This window comes from Notolepis coatsorum (genome assembly GCF_963971535.1).
Source record: "Notolepis coatsorum genome assembly, chromosome: 2".
NCBI lineage: Eukaryota > Metazoa > Chordata > Actinopteri > Aulopiformes > Paralepididae > Notolepis > Notolepis coatsorum.
The window spans coordinates 110,417,665-110,438,841 of NC_140166.1; the positions used below are offsets into that span (position 1 = coordinate 110,417,665).

The window sequence follows — 21,177 nt, forward strand, 5'->3', positions numbered from 1 at the left end:
ACCACACTACAAAGGGTTAACTATTTCACTACCACACTACAAAGGGTTAACACTTTCACTACCACACTACAAAGGGTTAACACTTTCACTACCACACTACAGAAGGTTGACCTTTCACTGCCACACTCCAAAGGGTTAACGCTTTCACTATCACACTACAGAAGGTTAACCTTTCACTATCACACTACAGCCGGTTAACCCTTTGGAGTGTACCATTAAAGGAATACTCCCCGCGTTGTAAGAATGCTGTGTGTTTGATCACAAACTGGAAGTAATTTGACAATACATCCTTTTATTAAGTTATTTATTTTACAAGAGATTGGAAGTAGAAATTATTACAGTTTACTTGCAATACATGTACAATTGGAAGTTGATGAGAGTCCCCCTATAGTACTGTACAGGCCTAGTCAACTGTGTTGTGAAACTAGTTGACTATTTAAATAACTCAAAGGTAAGTATGTGGTTATTACATTGATGATTGGGCTGTTTGTATGGTAATCTGCTCCATGAGCGACAGGAGATAAAACATTATGGAAGAACAACACCACTTACTGTCAGGAGTGTGTGCCTCTGCTGAGTTTGTTGTACACAATCGTCGCTTTGGATAAAAACGTCAGCTAAATGACTACATGTAAATGTATATTATACACTTTTCTAACAAATTACAATCCCTTTAAATCTGTATGTTTTGTATCACTCAGCAATTAAGTTTGCTACAAATGCCCACTTTTCAACACATCACTATGATTTATACACATCTGTAAATTGGCCATCGTTACACTCTCAACAAGAAATGTATTGGCTTACACTCATTTACAAAAACCTCCTTGGTCTGACCCCTCCTTATTTGATGCACCTGTTAAAATGGTAATCTACTCCCTATAACACTAGAGCTGCTCACTATTATCTCACTAGATGTTTCCCAACACTTCCTTTGGTCAATTATCCTTCCAATTTGCTGCTCCCAGCAGTTGGAACGAGATGCAAAATACTTTGAAAATGGACTTTGAAAAAGTATCCCCCTCACTACTTTTAAGGACTACACACACACACACACACACACACACACACACACACACACACACACACACACACACACACACACACACACACACACACACACACACACACACACACACACACACACACACACACACACACACACACACACACACACACACACACACACACACACACACACACACACACACACACACACACACACACACACACACACACACACACACACACACACACACACACACACACACACACACACACACACACACACACACACACACACACACACACACACACACACACACACACACACACACACACACACACACACACACACACACACACACACACACACACACACACACACACACACACACACACACACACACACAGTCTTTTAACTATAATTTCTCTGTTCTGCTTCAATGTATCTCTGTTCTGCATAACACCATGCTAAAAATGACCAGACATGAAAAACTGCCACTGAGCTCGTTCAGTCCCTTCTTGAGATCACATGTACAAAAAATCTAAGGAAATGAATAAAGGGAAGATGATTAAACAGAATGTTTTGTAGATACAGTACTGAATTCTCCCATCCGGACCAATGCAATTTGAAATATTATTATAGAATATAGAATAGCAGGCCTATAAATTACTTTATTATAGCCAATTCGCACATTTATGGATTGGGCCAAATCTTCTCTTTCAAATGGCCAAGTTCAATTTGGATTTAGTATCACCAGGCGTGCATGAAGAATAGATAATGAAATCTACTGTATGTACAGTAGGTTTTTTATTCTTGCAAGAGCTCCGCCATTTTGAAACTGATTTCAAATCGGATGGCTGCTAAATGCTCAAAATAGGGGAGACAAACTAACTGCACTCCAATATATGCCAATAACGTTCAGTTTTGTGGTATATAATCCAGAGTAATAACAATTAAAAATTTGTTGGGGAAATTGGGACTTGATTCGAGACATATAATACAAATAACACGTACTGGACTAAACTGTAGACACTAACACACAGGATAGGATGCACAACTAAGCATATTATTTGATAGTGAATGGAGGTTATGGTTCGAGACACACTGCGGATAACACACAGACCACTGGGAAACGAGTACAGACAAGGTAAACACATTAGTTGGGGAAATTGGGACTTGATTCGGGACATATAATACAAATAATACGTGCTAGACTAAACTGTGGAAACTAGCACACATGACACACAACTAAGATGACGGGGAACATGGGGAATCACATCCGGAGACCTGACCGGGAGCTCGGGAAATGTACTATATATGAAAGATACAAATTCAAATAAAATGTTGGACAATAATAGAGACATTGGAGAATCCCCACTGGGAATATCTCCGTCGTTATAGGAGGGGCCCTCTCCAGGAGAGCCTTACCCCTCCAACCTGCCAACGGGGGGAAAACGGGGTTAAAAAGAATTACCTGGGAAGTGCCAATTGTCTTTAGTCTTCTTATATATTATTTCTTCAGAGTTATGTTAGAATAGCAGTTGCTTTAAATGTGCACATGGACAAATATGAAGGACAAGAATAAAAAATGTTGGACATGAAGATAGGCTTGGAGAATCTCCTTTGGGGGGTATCTCCGTCTCTGGTGGGGGGGCTTCTCCAGTGGGAGGGCTGATCCCCCTCCAAACCGCCTACCGGGGAAAGAGTGCGAACCATATAACCATTTATAATCATGTCATTTTTTCTTATTGTGTTGTTAGCTTTATTTTCATAAATGTATGCGGTGATGTCGGTGACATGGGAGGTACAGAGGTGGGCAGGCTGGGTTCTGGGGGGGGGGGGGGGGGTCGAGGGGAGGGGCCATCGTTCCAGCGGTTCGACCCGGGGGAGGGGGGGGCCTTGCGTGTTGTGGGATTGGTGTGGGGGGGAGTGGGGTTTCCTGGGGTCCTCGGCCGCCGTGGCCTGGGTGGTCTGGTCACCGGGCCGGGGGGCACCAGGCTTGGGGTCGCGGAGGGTCGGGGGGCCATTGAGGCGTGGTGCTTTGGCCTTCTGCGGGCCTGGGCTTGGGGTTCTCGTGGGCCGGGGGCCTGGCGGTCGGGCGGGGGCGGGTGGGGGCTCTGGGTGCTCGGCTCTGCGCATGGTGGACCAGGAAATGGGGGTGTTCTGTCTCTTGGGGAGGAGGGCAGGAGGGAGGGGTTTCTCTCAGGGGGATCAGATCGGCTGGGCTTTGCCCGGCGGGGCCCTGTGTGTTGGGGGGTCAATGGGCGTGGGGTGGGGCTCTCGGGGGCATGGGAAATAGCGGGCTTGGCTCGGTGGGGGGGAGTCCCCTATCCTTTCCTCTACTGGGCCTGGCCCAATTGATTCAAGGGACCCGTGTCGCTGGGGGCCCGGCTGCACGCGCAGCGGCCTGGGATATGGGGGGCTCCTATGGGCTTAACTCAGGGGGAGGGGGACCATCGTTTCCGCGGTTTGGCCCGGGGGGGGGGGGGGTCTTGGATGTTGTGGGGTCGTCGGCCGTGGGGTGGGGTGCTTGGTGACATGGGAGGTAGCGGGCTTGGCTCGGTGGGGGGGAGTGCCACCCCTCGAACCTCTGCTGGGCCTGGCCCAATCAAATTCAAAGTACCCATGTCGCTGAGTACTCGGCCCCGCGTGGGATGGCCCTGGTATATGGGGGAGCCCTGTTTCTGGGGGTGGATGGCGGGAGGGGGGGGTGTCCCTCTCATGGAGGTCTAGTAGGCTGAGTGTGGCCGAATTCAAGGGGCCCATGTGGATGTACTGTTGTGTTGTTGAAGTCATTGTAGGTATTGTGTTGTTTGTCTATAAATGTTAATAAAAAAAATTTGTTTAAAATAAGAAAATATACATTATAACTGCTGTTGTGACATGGTTATGATGTTTATTCTTGAATATGTTTAAAAAATATATATATAATTATGTCAGACAGTGTAGAGAGCTTGATTTATGACGTGATGTCATTTTGGGACTAGGGCCCTGTTCCTCGTACCTGGCTAACTGAGTTAGCCGGATAATTATCAGGATAACTTGACTTAAGCTAGACCTGTCGGTTCCCCGACGCACGATTGTCTAAATCACTATGGCAACAGATCAAAAAGATTGAACCTGGTCGAGGTCACGGTTAAGTTCAGTTAGCTGGATAACCTGCATGGCCACGCACTCGCAAAAAGAAATGCCAGCTCTCCTCCCAGTCTAGATCCCATTATACCATTCTGAATTATGTTTTTGTGCTTCGTTTTTCTAGAGGGGGCTTTTGAAATGTAAAATAATAGACCTAAAATACTGATAATAAATCATATTCAGCCTATGGATTTACTTTGTCCTAAATAATGCACGTCATAGTTATACGGATACGCCGCTCGCGAGTCGCGACACACACAATGTGGTTATTTTAATAACGGATCATTGCAAATGTGAATCCCGCGGGGATATTTTTAATGAATGAAACCTATCGTTTTGGCGTTTGGCTCTGATTCATTTCATATTCTCTGCGGTTTATGTATTTGCTTAACGGAGCGCCCGGATTGTGTTTCATTCAAGCATAAATTGAAGCGTCTATGCGTGGATTGTGGATATGAATTACGATGAATCTGAATATGTGGATTGTTGAATTGTATCACTGTCACTCACGTTATTGTGATATTGTAACTGGGATTAAAATGTTTGAGGCGGAGATGCGCTGTTTGACGGATTTGATGACGTGGACGTGACTTGAGAAAATGAATGAGCAATTGCAAGCCTTTGACATTTTGATGAATGAACTTGAGAAAATGCATTTATCTGTTCTAGGGCTGACCCCCATTCGTCGAATAGTCGACTAATCCAGTGGTTCCCAAAGTGGGGGGCGCGACCGCTAGGGGGTCGCCAGATGTTTTCCAATTTTTTTTTATTTTTAATTTTATGCAGTCAGGCCACTGAACTTAGAAGCAGGCCAGGCCAGTGTTTCTAGTTTCAGCGGCGCAATAGTTAGATAACCTAGGTGGGGAACAACCAGGAAATCACTGCAACTCATACAAGTTGGAGAACTATCTCTCTCGCTCACTCTCTCTTGCTCACACACACACACACAAAGGGAGCTGCATGTGATTGGTGGAGGCAGGACCCTTACAAAAAACAAAAAATCCATCAAAATCAGTGTTGTTGCTAATCATTGACACATGCTAGCCTGTAATAATCCCCCCCAGAAAAATCTACTTTGTATTTGATATATTGCAAATATATGCCATCACACACACTGGCATTTAAAGGGTTAGAATTATCAAATTAATATGTGGTGTTATGATCAGGGCTGAAGTTGAATAAAATATATTTTTTTCAATCTGACATTACAAAAAACAGAAAATCCATCAAAATCAGTGTTGTTGCTAATCATACATAGCCTATGCTAGCCTGTTTTTTAACAATAATTTGTGATGCCATCACAAACACTGGCATTTAAAGGGTACAAATAAAAAAATACCTGCACCAGAATGCAGGAAATGAAGTCTTTGTAACAAAAAAAATCCTGGTGGGGGACCCCCAGACCCCCTGCTTAAAAAGTGGCCTGACTGGGGCTATTATTTCACACTATATTTCCTGGCCTGAATGATTTCCCCAGTCTGGCCCTGGTTAAAAGCCTCCAATGCTTATTAATGTGTGTGCGTTTGAACGTTTGCATGTTTCAACCATACATTTCCATTTATAAATTTTTTTTTTATAAAAAAAATACAAATATATTATAATACAAATAAATTGTTTTACCTCCTATAATAGTGGGGGTCGCGGCTCTCTGACACCGTTATTTCAGGGGTCGTGGCCTGAAAACTTTGGGAACCCCTGGACTAATCGATCGAAAGGAGCCGTAGTCGACTGCCAACCTCTTAGTCGACTCCTTCAGACATTAAGCACCCCCACAGCCCAAATGGAATGATAAAAAAAAGACTAATAGTCGACTATCGGCAAATTTCGGCGACTACACCTCGACTATACAAATCCTTAGTCGGGGACAGCCCTAAATTCTGTTCAAGCACTGTTATCTGATGATGAACAAGAGGGTGATTAACATGACTGGTGTCACTGGTATAGTGAAACTGTATAGCCTCCCTCCAAGCCTCTCTGACACGTTATTTCGGGGGTCGCGCCTTGAAAACTTTGGGAACCATGTATTTATATAGTACATGATACCTAAGCACATACAGTACAGATATCCTCATAAGTATCTATTAATTCGTATCAATTAGATACTCTTTGGGCTTGTTTTTATCTACTTATTCTGAAAGAGTTGAACTCATTCGATTATTCATTCCATTAAGCCTACTGCCAGCAGGCACATTTAAAGAAATATAATCTGATTGATTGGGGTAATGAGGGACTTAATATTAGCCTATAGATTATGCATTTAACTTGTCGGCGAGGCTATTGAGCCGTACTGTATTGTACCCATTCTGCAATCTGTTAATAACGTTTTCAATCAATCAATCAATCAATCAATGCCGTTAGAAAATCAGGATTTCTGCGATCGACAGCTGTCTTTTCAGGTGAGGCGGCCGCACGCAATTATCCTGAGTATCAAGTCTGGTTCGAATTAACGAGACTGGGTCAGCGTTTGAGGAACAGGGAGAGCCTGGATTCAAACATCGGGTTAATTGAATCTGGATAATGGGACTTTTGATCGACTTAGTTGAACCAGGTACAGGGAATAGGGCCCAGTACCGGTCCCGTCGGGTGGAAGAGGCTAAATAAAGGTTAAAAAGAAAAGAAAAAGAAGAAAATAAGAGTATGGCTCAAACATTTATCAGGATGTGTTGTCACTAACTTCATGCATAACGAATAACGATATGTAAGAAAACATGTTAACTGCAGCTTATTTGTATCTGCATTATGGTGTGACTTTCAGCTCATCTGTATGTATATCACATCATGTAACATCAACACATCTGTGACAATGCTGGTGTTCTGAATTCTAATGATGACTATAAGAGCAACACTGAGCTGGTGTTAAATGTACTCTTATAGAGTCAAATATACACTGGACAGGTGTTCAATGTACTCTTATAGAGTCAAATACATACTGATCTGGTGTTAAATGTACTCTTATAGAGTCAAATACATACTGAGCTGGTGTTAAATGTACTCTTATAGAGTCAAATACATACTGATCTGGTGTTAAATGTACTCTTATAAAGTCAAATACATACTGAGCTGGTGTTAAATGTACTCTTATAGAGTCAAATACATACTAAGCTGGTGTTAAATGTACTCTTATAGAGTCAAATACATACTGAGCTGGTGTTAAATGCAGTTTTTTATACATTGTGATTTAACCCTCAGATACATAATATGGGTCAAATGTAACCCAAGTCAACAATTTAGTTTGATATATTTGCATGTTATGCATTTGATTACTCAATATTTAATGAATTACTCAACTAAATGTCTAAGAAGATCCTGGTACCATATGAAACTAGACGACCTAAGGACATTTTGGAAAGGTGAGAAACTGCCTCTGACCTCTGACCTCAAGATATTGAATGAAAATGGGTCTACCCATGAGTCTCCCCTTTACAGATATGTCCACTTCATGCTAATCCCATGCAGTTTTGTACATAAAACATAAAGTATGCAGTACACACATGTTATTTTCGCCTATTTTTAAATTGATGTGTCTGACTATTTCTACACTTTGTTTAGTATTTCTAAACTTGGAATTGCATGAATCGGGTACAACTGAAAAGCTGAAACCCTTGTGGATCCAATGAGCCCAATTGAATTCATGTGGGATGATGAATAGATGTCTAATCTAATTAAAGAACACAGGTAATTATTTTTACCCCTGCTGCGTATTAAAAAGCTACGCGTCTGAGGGTTAAGGACTATTACACGTCAGTGAATGATCTTCTGAAGTCATTTCACTTTCAGTCCAACCCACCGATGTGAAGCATCTGACTAAACACACACTCAGCCAGAGCAGCTTGGAGCTGCTTGGGGTTTAATGCGGTTACCAGGAAGACAGGGTCTGATACTAGTGAACATGAGCCAGAAACCAGAGAACTGAGACTCAAGGCTGTGATGTCATCAGTATGAGAACTCTGGAGCTGCTCCATAGACAATACATGGTGGGTTGATTAAAAAAAAATGAAAATCTGGACCGAGCACAGTGTTTATTTGAGCTTTTTTATTTTCCAAATGAGCTTGGATTCTATCGTAGCGCGATCAACAGAAAATACCCTGGGGTGCTTTCACTGTCACCCTTATCATCTTCCCCCAATTCATTCTCCATGGAGCCGCTCCAGATTATACATTTTTAATGACATCATACGTCCAAGGCTTAGATCTCTGGTGTCTGGTGTTTGGGAAGGAGATATGGGTGATCGCAAATATTGATTGTGCTGTCATGGAATTCACAAGAATCCATCTCTATCTCTCTCTTTATGTCGGTATATCCTTCCTACTTTCTCTCTCTCTGTCTGTCTATCCCTCCTACTCTCTCTCTCTATCTGTCTGTCTGTCTGTCTGTCTGTCTGTCTGTCTGTCTCTCTTTATCATACTTTCTCTCTCTCTCTATTTCTCTCTCTCTCTGTCTGTCTATCTCAACTACTCTACTTCTCTGTCTGTCTGGGTCTCTCTCTCTCTATCTCTCTCTCTCTATCTCTCTCTATCTTTCTATGTCTCTTTATCTCTCATACTCTCTTTCTCATTCTCTCTGTCTCTCTATGTGTGTCTCTCTATCCCTCTGATCAATCACAGAGAGAGCATGGTTAGAGAGAGAGGGATATATAGATAGAGATAGAGGGAGAAAGAGAAAGAGACAGAGAAAGAGAAAGAGAGATGGAGAGAGAGAGAGAGGTAGAGAGAGATGGAGGTAGAGATACAGAGAAATATAGAGAGAACGAGAAAGGTAGAGAGAGATGCTTTGTTGACATTGCATTATGTTGTTTGTGACCCTGGCTCTCTCAATAGTTTAGGTTGGGTTAAAGATAACAATTATACACATTTAGACCCAAACCTAAAGGGAACCCAGCTGGACCTAAAGGTGGTGGTTTATATTGGACCACATGTCTCACCCTGATGGTCACGTTCAAGTCATGTTTTTTTAGATTTATTTGAGCGTTTTTACAGCTTTTATGGTCATGACCGACATAGGAGAGGGAGAACGGGAGAAGATGTGGGGGAGGACATGACCGACAGAGGAGAGGGAGAACGGGAGAAGATGTGGGGGAGGACATGCGGCAAATCCGTCCGGGAGCGGGAGGCGAACACGGGTCGGCCGCATGTCCTCCCCCACATCTTCTACGCAGTATGCGGTGCGTCACTCGGGCGTCCCCCAAGTCATGTTTTCTAATTACAGTTGAAAAAAGAACATAGTTATCAGCACTATTAAAAACATGTCTGGCTTTAGTCGGGTTTGGGCTCATAGAAAGCTATTACAGGCTTGGCTTGGATTTGGACATATATTCTGGAAGTCTGGTTCAGGTTGGGTCATATAGGATCAGGTTGGTTCATTTTGGATCAGGGTCAGTCAGGTTGGGTCAGGTTGGGTCAGGTTGGGTCATATTGGCTCAGGTTGGGTCATATTGGATCAGGGTCGGTCAGGTTGGGTCATATTGGCTCAGGTTGGGTCATATTGGGTATAATTGGGTCAGGGTGTGTCAGGTTGGGTCAGGTTGGGTCAGGTTGGGTCATATTGGGTATAATTGGGTCAGGGTGTGTCAGGTTGGGTGAGGTTGGGTTAGGTTGGTTCATAATTGGCTCAGGTCGGGTCACATTGGCTCAGGTTGGGTCAGGGTGGGTCCGGTGAAGTCAGGTTGGGTCAGATTGGGTCAGATTGGGTATAATTGGGTCAGGTTGGGTCAGGTTGGGTCCGGTTGGCTCAGGTTGGGTCAGGTTGGGTCAGGCTGGGTCCGGTTGGGTCAGGTTGGGTCAGGTTGGGTCAGGTTGAGTCCGGTTGGGTCAGGTTGGGTCCAGTTGGGTCAGGTTGGACTGTAGAGGTAACTCACCTATGACATCAGGACCTTTGGCGCTGACCCTGAAGCTGCGACTCCAAATAGGCACCTCCAGAACTGTCTTCACAGCTGAAGAAACAGATTCACACATCGACAAATCACTCATCAACACACATCAATCATCAGGAACACAACTCCTAAACAAACAGGAAACAGCAGCCAGCTGTTCCGTGATGTGACCAGGAGCACCAGGCCATCTCACACTTTGAGTGATGCATTCTCTGAGCTCTGCTTCTTGTAAGGCTTGTCCTAGAAAACCTAGGGGGGACATTCTCGACAAGAATGTTAGCATTAACAGTTTCCTGGTGCTGATAAATGGCCATTGTGTCCTCCAAGCACTTTGTCTTTAGCCATCAGTGCTTAGTGGTTCCTAACGGGTTAGACACGCGGTTGTGACAACAGGGTCACTGTCTATATAGCAAAGCACTTTGAACCTGGCCGCTCCAGCAGCTGTGCTGCTCAGAGGCAAGTGCAGTAGTGTGTAACTACAGTAGAGAGGGAGAAAGACAGAGGGAGAGACAAAGATATGGGGAGGGATAGGGATAAATAGAGAGGGAAAGAGATGTCGAGAGAGAGATGAAGAGAGAACAAGAGATAGATGGAGAAAGAGGGAGATAGAGACATAGAGAGAGGGAGAGACAGAGGGAGAGAGAGAGACAGAGGGAGTGAGATACATAAGGATATATATATATATATATATATATATATATATATATATATATATATATATATATATATATATATATATATATATATATATATATATATATATATATATATATATATATATAAAGAGAGAGACAGGGAAAGAGGGAGAGAGATACAGAGAGAGGGAGAGAGACAGAGACACAGGGAGAGATAGAGACAGAGAGAGATGTAGAGAGATGGAGGAAGAGAGAGAGATGGAGAGAGAACAAGAGAGAGAGATGGAAAGACAGAGAGATGAAGAGAAATAAAGATAGCGAGAAACAACAGGACGTGACAGAGAGAGAGTTTGCATCTTGTTCATATAAAGCAGACAACATCCCATAATGTCTCCAAGCTGTATGGTACAACGGTACAGCCTGGCCCGGGTCCTTTTAACAGCCTGTGTGCATTTGGAGTGGACTGCCTGGATCAGACCACCGCGCTACATACATTTACCGTCACCACCGTCCCTAAATCTGACCGTTTAACAGCCGCACAGCGCCACTAATCTATCCGGCAGACCTGAGGCGGGCTCACATGTGCCTGGTAAAAAGGGACCATACGGTAGAGCTCTGCTCCGCTCTGCCATCGTGAGAAACTGTATACAGTATAGCGGCTGTCAGATAAGTTCATATCTTTAAATAGGCAGCTTTTCAGCAGCTGACAAAGACATTATTTATTAACATGACTAACGTTGTTCTTTATCAAGTTATGACACCCACCCAAGGGGATGTTGTAATCACTCATATTTGTGGCTGTATGTAACTGGAACAGCTCATATTTCTTATTTCAGCATGGCTCTGATCTCGTGGATAGTTACCCAAGAACTTAACCATGGTCGTCACGTGTTGGCCAAGCTGTAACGTCTCACCTAAAACGTTGTTTATAAACATAATGTGGAATAATGATCCCCTCCCCCATCAAACAATCTAGATCCAATCCAACCCCCTCCCATTCTTGTTATTCCCCCCACACCTCTCCAATATGTCTACCCTCCCCCATTTATCCACCTTTTGTCGCTCACCTGACACCCCCCCTTCTAACTCACCCCTCCTTCCTCCTGGCCCCCCTCCAACCCAGTACCTAGCCCGATCTACCCACATTCCCTTTCTCTCTACTATAAAGACTTAGGTTTTACTGGATTCTCGAGCTCTTTGGAGGGGTACTAAGCCTTGTCACTCCTGGAGTCATCAAGCAATAACTCTCGCCCTATTTGTACTTGATACTCTGCTAAATAAACCTGTGTTCTACATCTGACTGAGTACATCCTTACTCATGGTAAATTCCTCTACAATAACCTACCTTAACCCTAACCTCAACATAACCCTTACCTTAACCGTAACCAACCGTACCTAACTCTTATCTTAACCTTAACCTAACCCTAATCTTAACAAAACATAACCCATACCATACCATTGTCAACAATATATACAAATCGTGAAATGATACATGTATATTTTTTTTACTAATTTAAGTTCATCTAAAAATGGTTCCTTGCTGCAGTATCATAAAGATCTTGTGATAGAAATGTGATTAAAGTATAATTTTTTTTGAATACAAAAGCACCATTACAATTCTATTATGTAAACATACATTGCAAATATGTCAAATCTCACTGTACTTTACACTAGAAAGAAATGTAAAATATCATTATACTGTCAAAATTAAGAACGAATATATATATAATATTTGACCATATCGCCAAGCCCTACTGCAGTTGTGTGCAGTTATTCCAGTCACATGAAGCAACGAGACAAAAACAAGTAATTATTCTTGTTGTTATCTAAGGGGAAATACACCCAGTCTAAGAATTCACACATGTTATTCCTATGATCTAAGACAATTCAGAAATATTAGTGACCACATACAGCTCTCTCGCAAATCTAAAAACTAGAGGGCCAGAACTCCCATTTGTAATGGATGAATGAATGAATGAAACCTCTATTGCCCCTAAGGGAATTTGCTTTGCACAATTTGCACATTTAGCTTAAAGGAATATAAAAAAAAACATCAACAACAGCACATAATAACATAAAACCTAAGCATTGTAAAAACATCATGAGAGCATCATAAAGTCAATGGGATCGCTGGGAAGTCAGTAAAAGACGTCAAGACCATTGCCTTGTCTCCATTAGCTATGTTCAGCCTGGCTGGGGCTAGCCGTGGTCTAGCATGGTATGGTACGGTTGGGTTTGTGTCTCCATTAGCTATGTTCAGCCTGGCTGGGGCTAGCCATGGTCTAGCATGGTACGGTACAGTTGGGTTTGTGTCTCCCTTGTGTTTTTTTTTTAACTCTCCAGTTGCTAGGTAGCCTTTAAAAATTCACACCTCCAACTGTGGTACACAGGCTAAACCACGATCATACTATTATTTGAAATTGTATTTGAAGGATAAACCCCTTGAGATAATGCTATCTCGTTTTCGAGGGGGTCCTTAACATAAGATACAAAACAAAGGTGGCTGTCTCAGCCAGGGTCCAGACAGGTCTGGTTTTTATTTGAATTAAAATTATATTCTCACACACACACACACACACACACACACACACACACACACACACACACACACACACACACACACACACACACACACACAGACAGACAGACACACACACACACACACACACACACACACACACACACACACACACACACACACACACACACACACACACACACACACACACACACACACACACACACACACACACACACACACACACACACACACACACACACACACACACGATACAAAACAATCAATATCATCATCATGGTATCATCATCCTCGGAATTGTGTAGTGTGCCAGGTCTCCCAAGAAGCTATTTAAAGCTTTTGGAGGGAGCCTGATCACAAACAGAGGCAAACAGAACATATAACATGGATAGGCTTACATACATACAACATAGATACATAAATACAGACAAATAATATTCCCAAGTATGGTTACTATTTAGAGATATGATTTGAGTAAATCCTCTTTCAGTGATTTTTTGAAGTTGGAGATGGATTTTTGACTGTTTCAGACTCTTGACTGTTTCAGGTTGTGCAAGGTGGCTGTCTCAGACGGGGTCCAGCCCGGTTCTAAAGACAATGGAGACGCTCACTATGTGCCAGACAGGCCACAACACGGCTAAACCCTGGCTAGTGGAGACAAGGCATGTGTGATCAGAGCTTGTTGAGCAGCTGGATGATGCTTTGGACAAAGGCTGTGATGCCTCTTTGAGTCTACACTCTGCATTCAGTCTTATGTCTCTGCTTTCTGGCTTTGGAGAGAGTATGCCATGTTCACAGATATGGATTGAACTTGCCTCTGCTTAATTTGGGTGGTGTTCCCCTTTAATGTTGTGGGTCAGTACCATCGCCTGCTGAAATCCTGACTTTTCACACAGAAGGTGTTTCTCACCCTGTGGTTGAGGGGAGAGGATCGGTAACGAGGCGAGACCTTTATAGGCAAGTTGAGCACTATAATGCCATTTTCCGCACTTTAGGAAAGCTACTTTTTCTCCTGGTAACAAATTGGCGCCAGTTCCAACAATTATTAAGCCTCTCTGGATGCCTGCCAGGGTCTCTGGTACCCCTAAAATAATTACGCTTGGAAACAGCATCGGCAAGTCTCTGAATTTATAGCAGCAATGAAATAAAGTCAATTCCAGCCATTTTGAGAGAGAGAGAGAGAGAGAGAGAGAGAGAGAGAGAGAGAGAGAGAGAGAGAGAGAGAGAGAGAGAGAGAGAGGGGGGGAGAGAGAGGAATTAAAAAGTAAGTATTTTCTTTAAAAAGTGACCTTCAAAACAAATTAGGGGAATGAAACATGGGTAAATACTTATGAGCTCACTTTACACCAGTGAGCCAGACCAGCTGGAGCCAGAGGGAATGCTGAGGCCATTCATATTCCACATTCATATTCCAACGATAATGATAAACACTATACAGTCATGAATGATGGATGAGGATGAATGAAGGTTATGAATTATAACCCTAGTTAATACTGGCAAAGCGTCATGCTTCGCCCATTCAGATTCAGATTCCTTTATTGAGCCATTTGTGTAAAAACACAAATAATATATGTGCCGGCTGAAATAATTTGACTCAATGCACCTATCACTGACCATGACCATGCCCCTCTTATTCAGATTCACATTCATTCAGATTAATTTCAGATCTGTTTATTGGTAATCGTTCATACATTACAGCAAAAACAAGTGAGACATGTTTGTCTTGACTCCTCGTCTTCTAGCAGTGACATAAATAATATAGGACATCAGAAAAGAAAGCAATAGAAATAGTATTAACTTAACAATCGCCCCCAAAAGTGGACATTTTAGTTTTCGTTTTTGAGGACTGCATACTTTTTTTGCAAACCAAATAACTACATGCATGAGCCTGGTCTCTTTTGAAAGATGACATTCTGAGGTTTTTGATACAATAAAGACAATTCACTTTCAGTGCTAATGAAATAGAGTAACATAGGTCTGAACTTGAGTTGTAGAAAAACTTGTTACTTATGTTTTTCTGTAGTAGTTAGTAGTCCAGAAGTAGTATTTCCAAAGAAATTGTGTCCATAGCCTGAAGTCTTGTGTAGTACATGTCCAAATTTCATAAAAATCCATTCAAGTGAGAGAGCTCAGAAAAACGATTTTCTCATAGACTTCAATGCATTCGATGGAGAATTCTCTTCCTGTTTTGGCTTGTGACTTCTCACCTAGATTCCTGATTCGCTCATTCCCACGTGGAGTAGCATTGGAAAGCCCTACTCATTGGTTACAACCCGGTCCCTTAATCTTCGAGATCGCCAAATGATTGACGGAGGTAGAGGCTCGAGAGTGGGGAGTGGTATTTGAAAAAATAAAAAGTCTGCCGTGTACTTCATCGCACGCCTCACATATCGGCATGTAACTCGAGAACCACTGAACAGATTCTATCGCTATCGACAGGCAACAAATAGGGCTTTAATTCGATATATATATTGTATTAAAAAATATGCACACCGAGTCGCTAGAGGTCGCCAATAGTGCCGGTGGGCAAATCGTCCTCAAGAGAGCCCACATGTGGGCCGTTGCATGCTAAGAGGTTTTAAGAATGGCATAAGTAATACATAATTTAAAATAATTCACATTGGGGAGTAATAATTATGTGCAGAGTGGCAACAGAAATATGACAAGGTAGCTCTAGTCTAGACCAGGGGTGGCCAACCCACGGCTCGCATGTGGCTCTTTGCCGGTCAATCTGTGGCTCTTCCATCCAATTTTTTTTTATTATAAATTATATAATATATATATATATATATATATATATATATATATATATATATATATATATATATATATATATATATATATATATTCTTTTTTATTTCTTTTGTATGTCACTCATTCCATAAGGACGTAGAATACACATTTACAGATTTTTTCTAAATGGTCCATTTGCATGTTCTTGGTATCTGAATCTAGGGACATCTATGGATCATAGGGAATGTATTCCCAGTGTCAGAAATAGTGTGTCTGTTACTAGGCTTGAGTAAATTGTAATGAACCAAAGGAGAATATCAATTATATTTCAAAGTTTTTTTTTGACTGTGAATAACACCATGCTAAAATGTACCAGACCTGAAAGATCTAAGCAAATGAATAAATGGAAGATGATTAAACAGAAGATTTTGTAGATACAGTACTGAATTCTGCCATATTTCTTATAATGTACATTTCTCCACCATTTTTCATCATATTGCAACACCATTTTCTGCTAGACGTTCACAGAAAGGTAGAGAAACTAACTGTTTTCTGTTTTATGGCAATAACGTTCAGGTTTGTGGGAGATAATCCCCAAAAATAAGAGAAATAAAAAAGTAAATCCAGAAGTCAGATGATTGACAGGGGCTGGCGTGAGCTGGGTAGGGTAGTTTTTCGAAATTCGAAAGCCCTGAGTCTCTTCCTTCAAAAGACTACACTCACTTTTGGCTGCTCCACTTCCTCCTGTCAATATGCGCCGGTTTCCGACTCAATGCCATGAGATTTCTATAATCTTATATTTCACTAATAACACTTAAAATCATTGGTAAACAAACATAATGCTGAAAATATACACTTTTACTGTATATCTCGGGCTTAAGAGGTTAACCCTGTGAGGCCCAAATTAAAAAGACATTAGCAACTTCAGAGGCCAGAGGGTGGGCCATATAAACACATTTACTAATAGCATTGTGAGGCTGAACAACAGGACCAATTGACTATATATGTGCTTAACATTTTTTAAATAAACATTTACAGATTTTTTTTTTTAAATGGCTAAAAGTGATTTTGTAATTTTGCAACCGTGGGTCTCACAGGGTACTTTTAACCCTGTGAGGCCCAAATAAAAAAAGACATTAGCAACTTCAGAGGCCAGAGGGTGAGACCTATAAACACATGAAGGGTGCCGTGACGAAAAAAAAGGTTGAGAAACGCTGGTGGCTCTTTGTGTTGGTACCACAGTATTTTTTGTGGCTCTTAGTCTCTGACTGGTTGGCCACCCCTGCTCTAGACTATAACATACTGTTATACTGTGCAAAGCAGCAGTAGAAACAACGGTAAAAACAGCACTAGATTACAATAACAATCACAGTCTGGATGTAATGCGTGCAGAGTAGCAGCCAAGACAATGATAAAATAGCACCAAGTTATAATAATAGTCACAGTATAATACTCACAGTACAGGTGTAGTGTGTGGAAGCTTAGCATATAAGCAGGTGTGGTAGCAGCTTAATTGCCCTCCCAAAGCTTCTTTCATGCAAAAATAAACTAGGGACAACTGGGACACCAATGCCAGCATTAATATAACTAGGGTTATAATTCACAACCTTCATCAAATAGAACGTAATTTGTTTCTTTACCTTTCTGTGAATGTCTAGAAAAAAACGCGTTGCAATCTGAAGAAAATTTGCATTACTTACAGTAGATCTCATTCACAGTTTATGCTGGCCTGTCAGGGGCGCCTGGTGGTACTAAATCCAGATTGAACTATGCCATTGGAAAGAGGAGATTTGGGCCGATCCATAAATGTGTGACTTGGCCATAATATATATATTCTATATTCATATTTAAAATCGCATGTGTCCGGATGGCAAAATTCAGTACTGTATCTACAAAAACCCCATGTAAATCATCTGCCCTTTATTCCTTTCCTTTTTTTATAATCTTTTTTATTTTTACGTCTGGTCAATGTTAGCATGGTGTTATGCTGAAAAGACTAAAAAGAAAACCAAAATAATATTGATATTCTCCTTTGGTTCATTATTGTCCTTTGTAGAAGTGGAGCAATCTTCATTTACTTATGGTAATTTAGGTATGTATTTTTAGGCAAATTTTCTGAAAATATGGCTAGGGCTTAAGAGGTTAAATATCAACAGTATCTGGCCATTCTCAGTAAATATTATCAAACTCCTCTGACCTCATCTGGTCTTTCCAAAGACCCAAGAGACAGGACAGTAATATACTGTATATAATTGTGGAAAAGGCTCCCTCTTATCTAGTATCTATATTACACCCTTATACTAAACATGTAAAGATAACAAAATTTGGTACCAATTGATCTAGCATTAATTGGTACTATTTAGTACCAATGTAATTTGGTCGGTACCCAACCCAAGTACTTATGCGTAAAAGGGACTTACTCAAGCCCTAACGTTTTCATCCCCGTAGGGTAAATAAGTATTAGGTAGAGAAAAGTTTTAATGCCTGGATGAATTTGGTAAAGTTGTGAATTGTAAACATGCACAAGAATGAACAGGCATTCTAGTGCATGATCACGCTCTGCATTCTAGAGCCGGCAGCATGTCAAAGTGTCCTTGAGCAAGACACTTAAACAAGATGCTTGAGAACCGGGACAAACACCCATGGCGGGCCAGAATGGAGAGGTAGGGGAATCCAGTCGGGAGAAACCCGACGCCTGTGTCATTGGGATCAACCACACTACAGTACAACGCACCGTGTTATTGTGGGAAGCATCACCTCGGCAGAAAGTGAGCGTGGACCATGTAAGGTAAACGTGACGTCACCCGGGCCATCGGCGCAAGTGAGGGCCTGTTTGAGGCGAGTTGACTGAGCCTGGTGGCGAGAGACTGCACTGTGGCCGTGGTCATCATGAGAACCATTGTAGGATAAACTGCATGACTGTCCCTCATTCAGTTCTGTATCGTTAGTGGCTTAGCTTGGCATCGCTACTGCACTATCTCGCGTACGTGCACGCGTACTGAATAAACCACAAATGTACCTCTAATACCAGTATTAGTCTGACCACACCCCTCATCAGCTTACCTTCATAAGCAGGTGTGTGGTCACCTGCTCTCCTCCTTCTCGCTTTCACCACAAGGAAGAGGTGCCTCGGTAGATCCCCACACTTGACACCATGATGGAAGAAATTGGATTAGGAACAGCTTGGGAAACAAGGATACGTTGACATCATATCTTTATTTTCTCTCTCACTATTTTCGAGAAAATACGGCGATATTGTCTTCGTACTGGAGTGTCTAGAAGATGATGATCATTCTACAAACCCTCCACCGGTTTTCGTATTGGGAGCACGCCGCTGCATGCTTCTCAACTGCAGTTCCTTGCTGTGTTTGTTGGGGTGAAACCTGTCAGGCCACAGCTGAACTGTCGGACATGCCGCTGTTGTGAGGAGCGGTGCGTTCCAGGTTGGGTGAGTAGTGTTTGCTGGCGGGCTCCACTTGTCTGTTAGTGCTATGGGGGCTACTTGACAAAGTTTATGGAAACCGGCCCCAGGCTAGGGTCCTTTGTTTAGCCGTCTAGGCGACAGAAGGCCTTGGTCTGGCGACCATTATAGTTTTAACTAGTGGGCCGCGACCATTGACACTGGTGATCCCTGTGTGTTCTGGACGAGTGGATTCTCTCTGTCACCGTGTTAAGACCCCATCTTTCATATCCAAATGAGAGTATTCCTTCACGAGGGGATATGTGCATGTAATGTGCGATAGCGGCAGATTCATGTTCAAAGTCAGCTATACAGGCCAGTTGGTACTGTGCTGATTCCGCCGGACGTGGTAATGTCACCGTTGTGAAGCGGTGTTGACGTCTTGTTTTCTCTTTTCTCTTAAAAAGTGAGGAGGGTTCAGAACGGCGGCCTGTCTGGGTGAGTGTTATGTCATTGTTTACATGTTCATAGCTTACGGTTAGCCGGTCGGTGGCCTGGCGCGGGGTAGCTTGGCTTCTCGCGCGCCGCCGGGAGCTCGCTCCTGATCGCGTGCGTCGTTAGATCGGCGTCTCGCGAGCGGAAGCAATAGCACCCGAACGGTTGGAGCAGCCGTTAGCTTGATGCTATTCTGTTGAACGTGCTTTGATTTTAACATGTTTTACACTCTTGACTACGACGTCATCCTTGACAGGGGATGTTCGTCGACCCTGCCTGAGCCTAGACGGGGATTGCGTCAACAAAGAGGACTGTAGCGACTGGTGGAGCGGCGACGCTGCCCGGATCGAACAACACAGGACGGCTGTGTTCTACGGTGTCTTGTGTGACTGCACTTCGCTGATCTGCGTTCCGGGTAGGTACGGGGTTGGCCAGACCTCATAACACGTCTTCTGGTTTTACCTTGCTAAATGTATTGTGAATAACGGTGTTTTTTCCCAAAACGTGTGTTGTTGCAATGCATTTGGGTTACGTTGCGGGTTGTGTGTGAGCTGTTTTTGTCGCTGGCAGTTAGCTTCTCCGTGCAGATCGTGATGTATTGATCTGGTTGTTGTGTGAGAAACATCATGGTGTTTATGTGTACCGTGTACTCACTACTAAGGCAACTAACCTATGAAGCTATGCTTGGTGACGAGTGAGTAAAAGAATGTTCTTTCTCAGACTGTAATGACAATGAACAGTGAGTTCACACATTAACAGGTTTTCCTGTTTTAACTGGCCGTATTGAGGGTAAAATAGGAGGATTGTGTTTCCCCCCCCGGTTCCCTGGGGACTTTATCACCTCCTATCAGACATGTTGTGCATTAATTGTGTCTTTTGTGTGGTAGGGATACGATGTAACTCTCAGCTTGATTGCTGAGGTTGTGCTAAATCTGCTGGAGAAACTTATTTCCTAAAGGGAAATTGGTTTGGTTGCTGTCATGTGTGCTTAGCAAGGCCTGTGGTCGATACTAATCAAGAATGATGTATTCTCTCATTGTGAAAAAAACGGCGTTCCTCTGTTGAGTGTTTTTGCCATTTTTTGTAGGTGATGATGGGTTGTGTGTGTCATGTGACCTACAACTGGGTTGTACTGGCCACAGAAGCACATGTGTATGTTGGACCGGGGTTCTTAGAGCCCTCTCTATTCTGTGTTTTTCCTTAGTAAAAATCAGATGGCAGGTTAGCTCGTGCGCTGTGTGGAGCTGTGAAACGCTTCATAGAGCTGACTATGACTGTGTCATATTCTCTTTTTGTCGTTACGTCGTATCATGGGTGTGGGGTCGTAAAGGGGTGAACTGGTAACCTTTCCTCTCCCCATTGTT

At 42.6% G+C, this 21,177-nt stretch overlaps 1 protein-coding gene across 1 annotated transcript in view; it reads right to left on the reverse strand.

Annotated features, from left to right (window-relative positions):
• The window catches only part of adamtsl3 (ADAMTS-like 3), a gene marked incomplete at its 5' end in the record, with an annotated part of 671,346 nt that overhangs the window by 247,562 nt on the left and 402,607 nt on the right, over window positions 1-21,177 (reverse strand). The window contains one exon of the mRNA XM_084308274.1: window positions 9,997-10,071. Coding sequence (XP_084164400.1) covers window positions 9,997-10,071 — 75 coding nt within the window. The remainder of the gene's footprint in view (window positions 1-9,996; window positions 10,072-21,177) is intronic.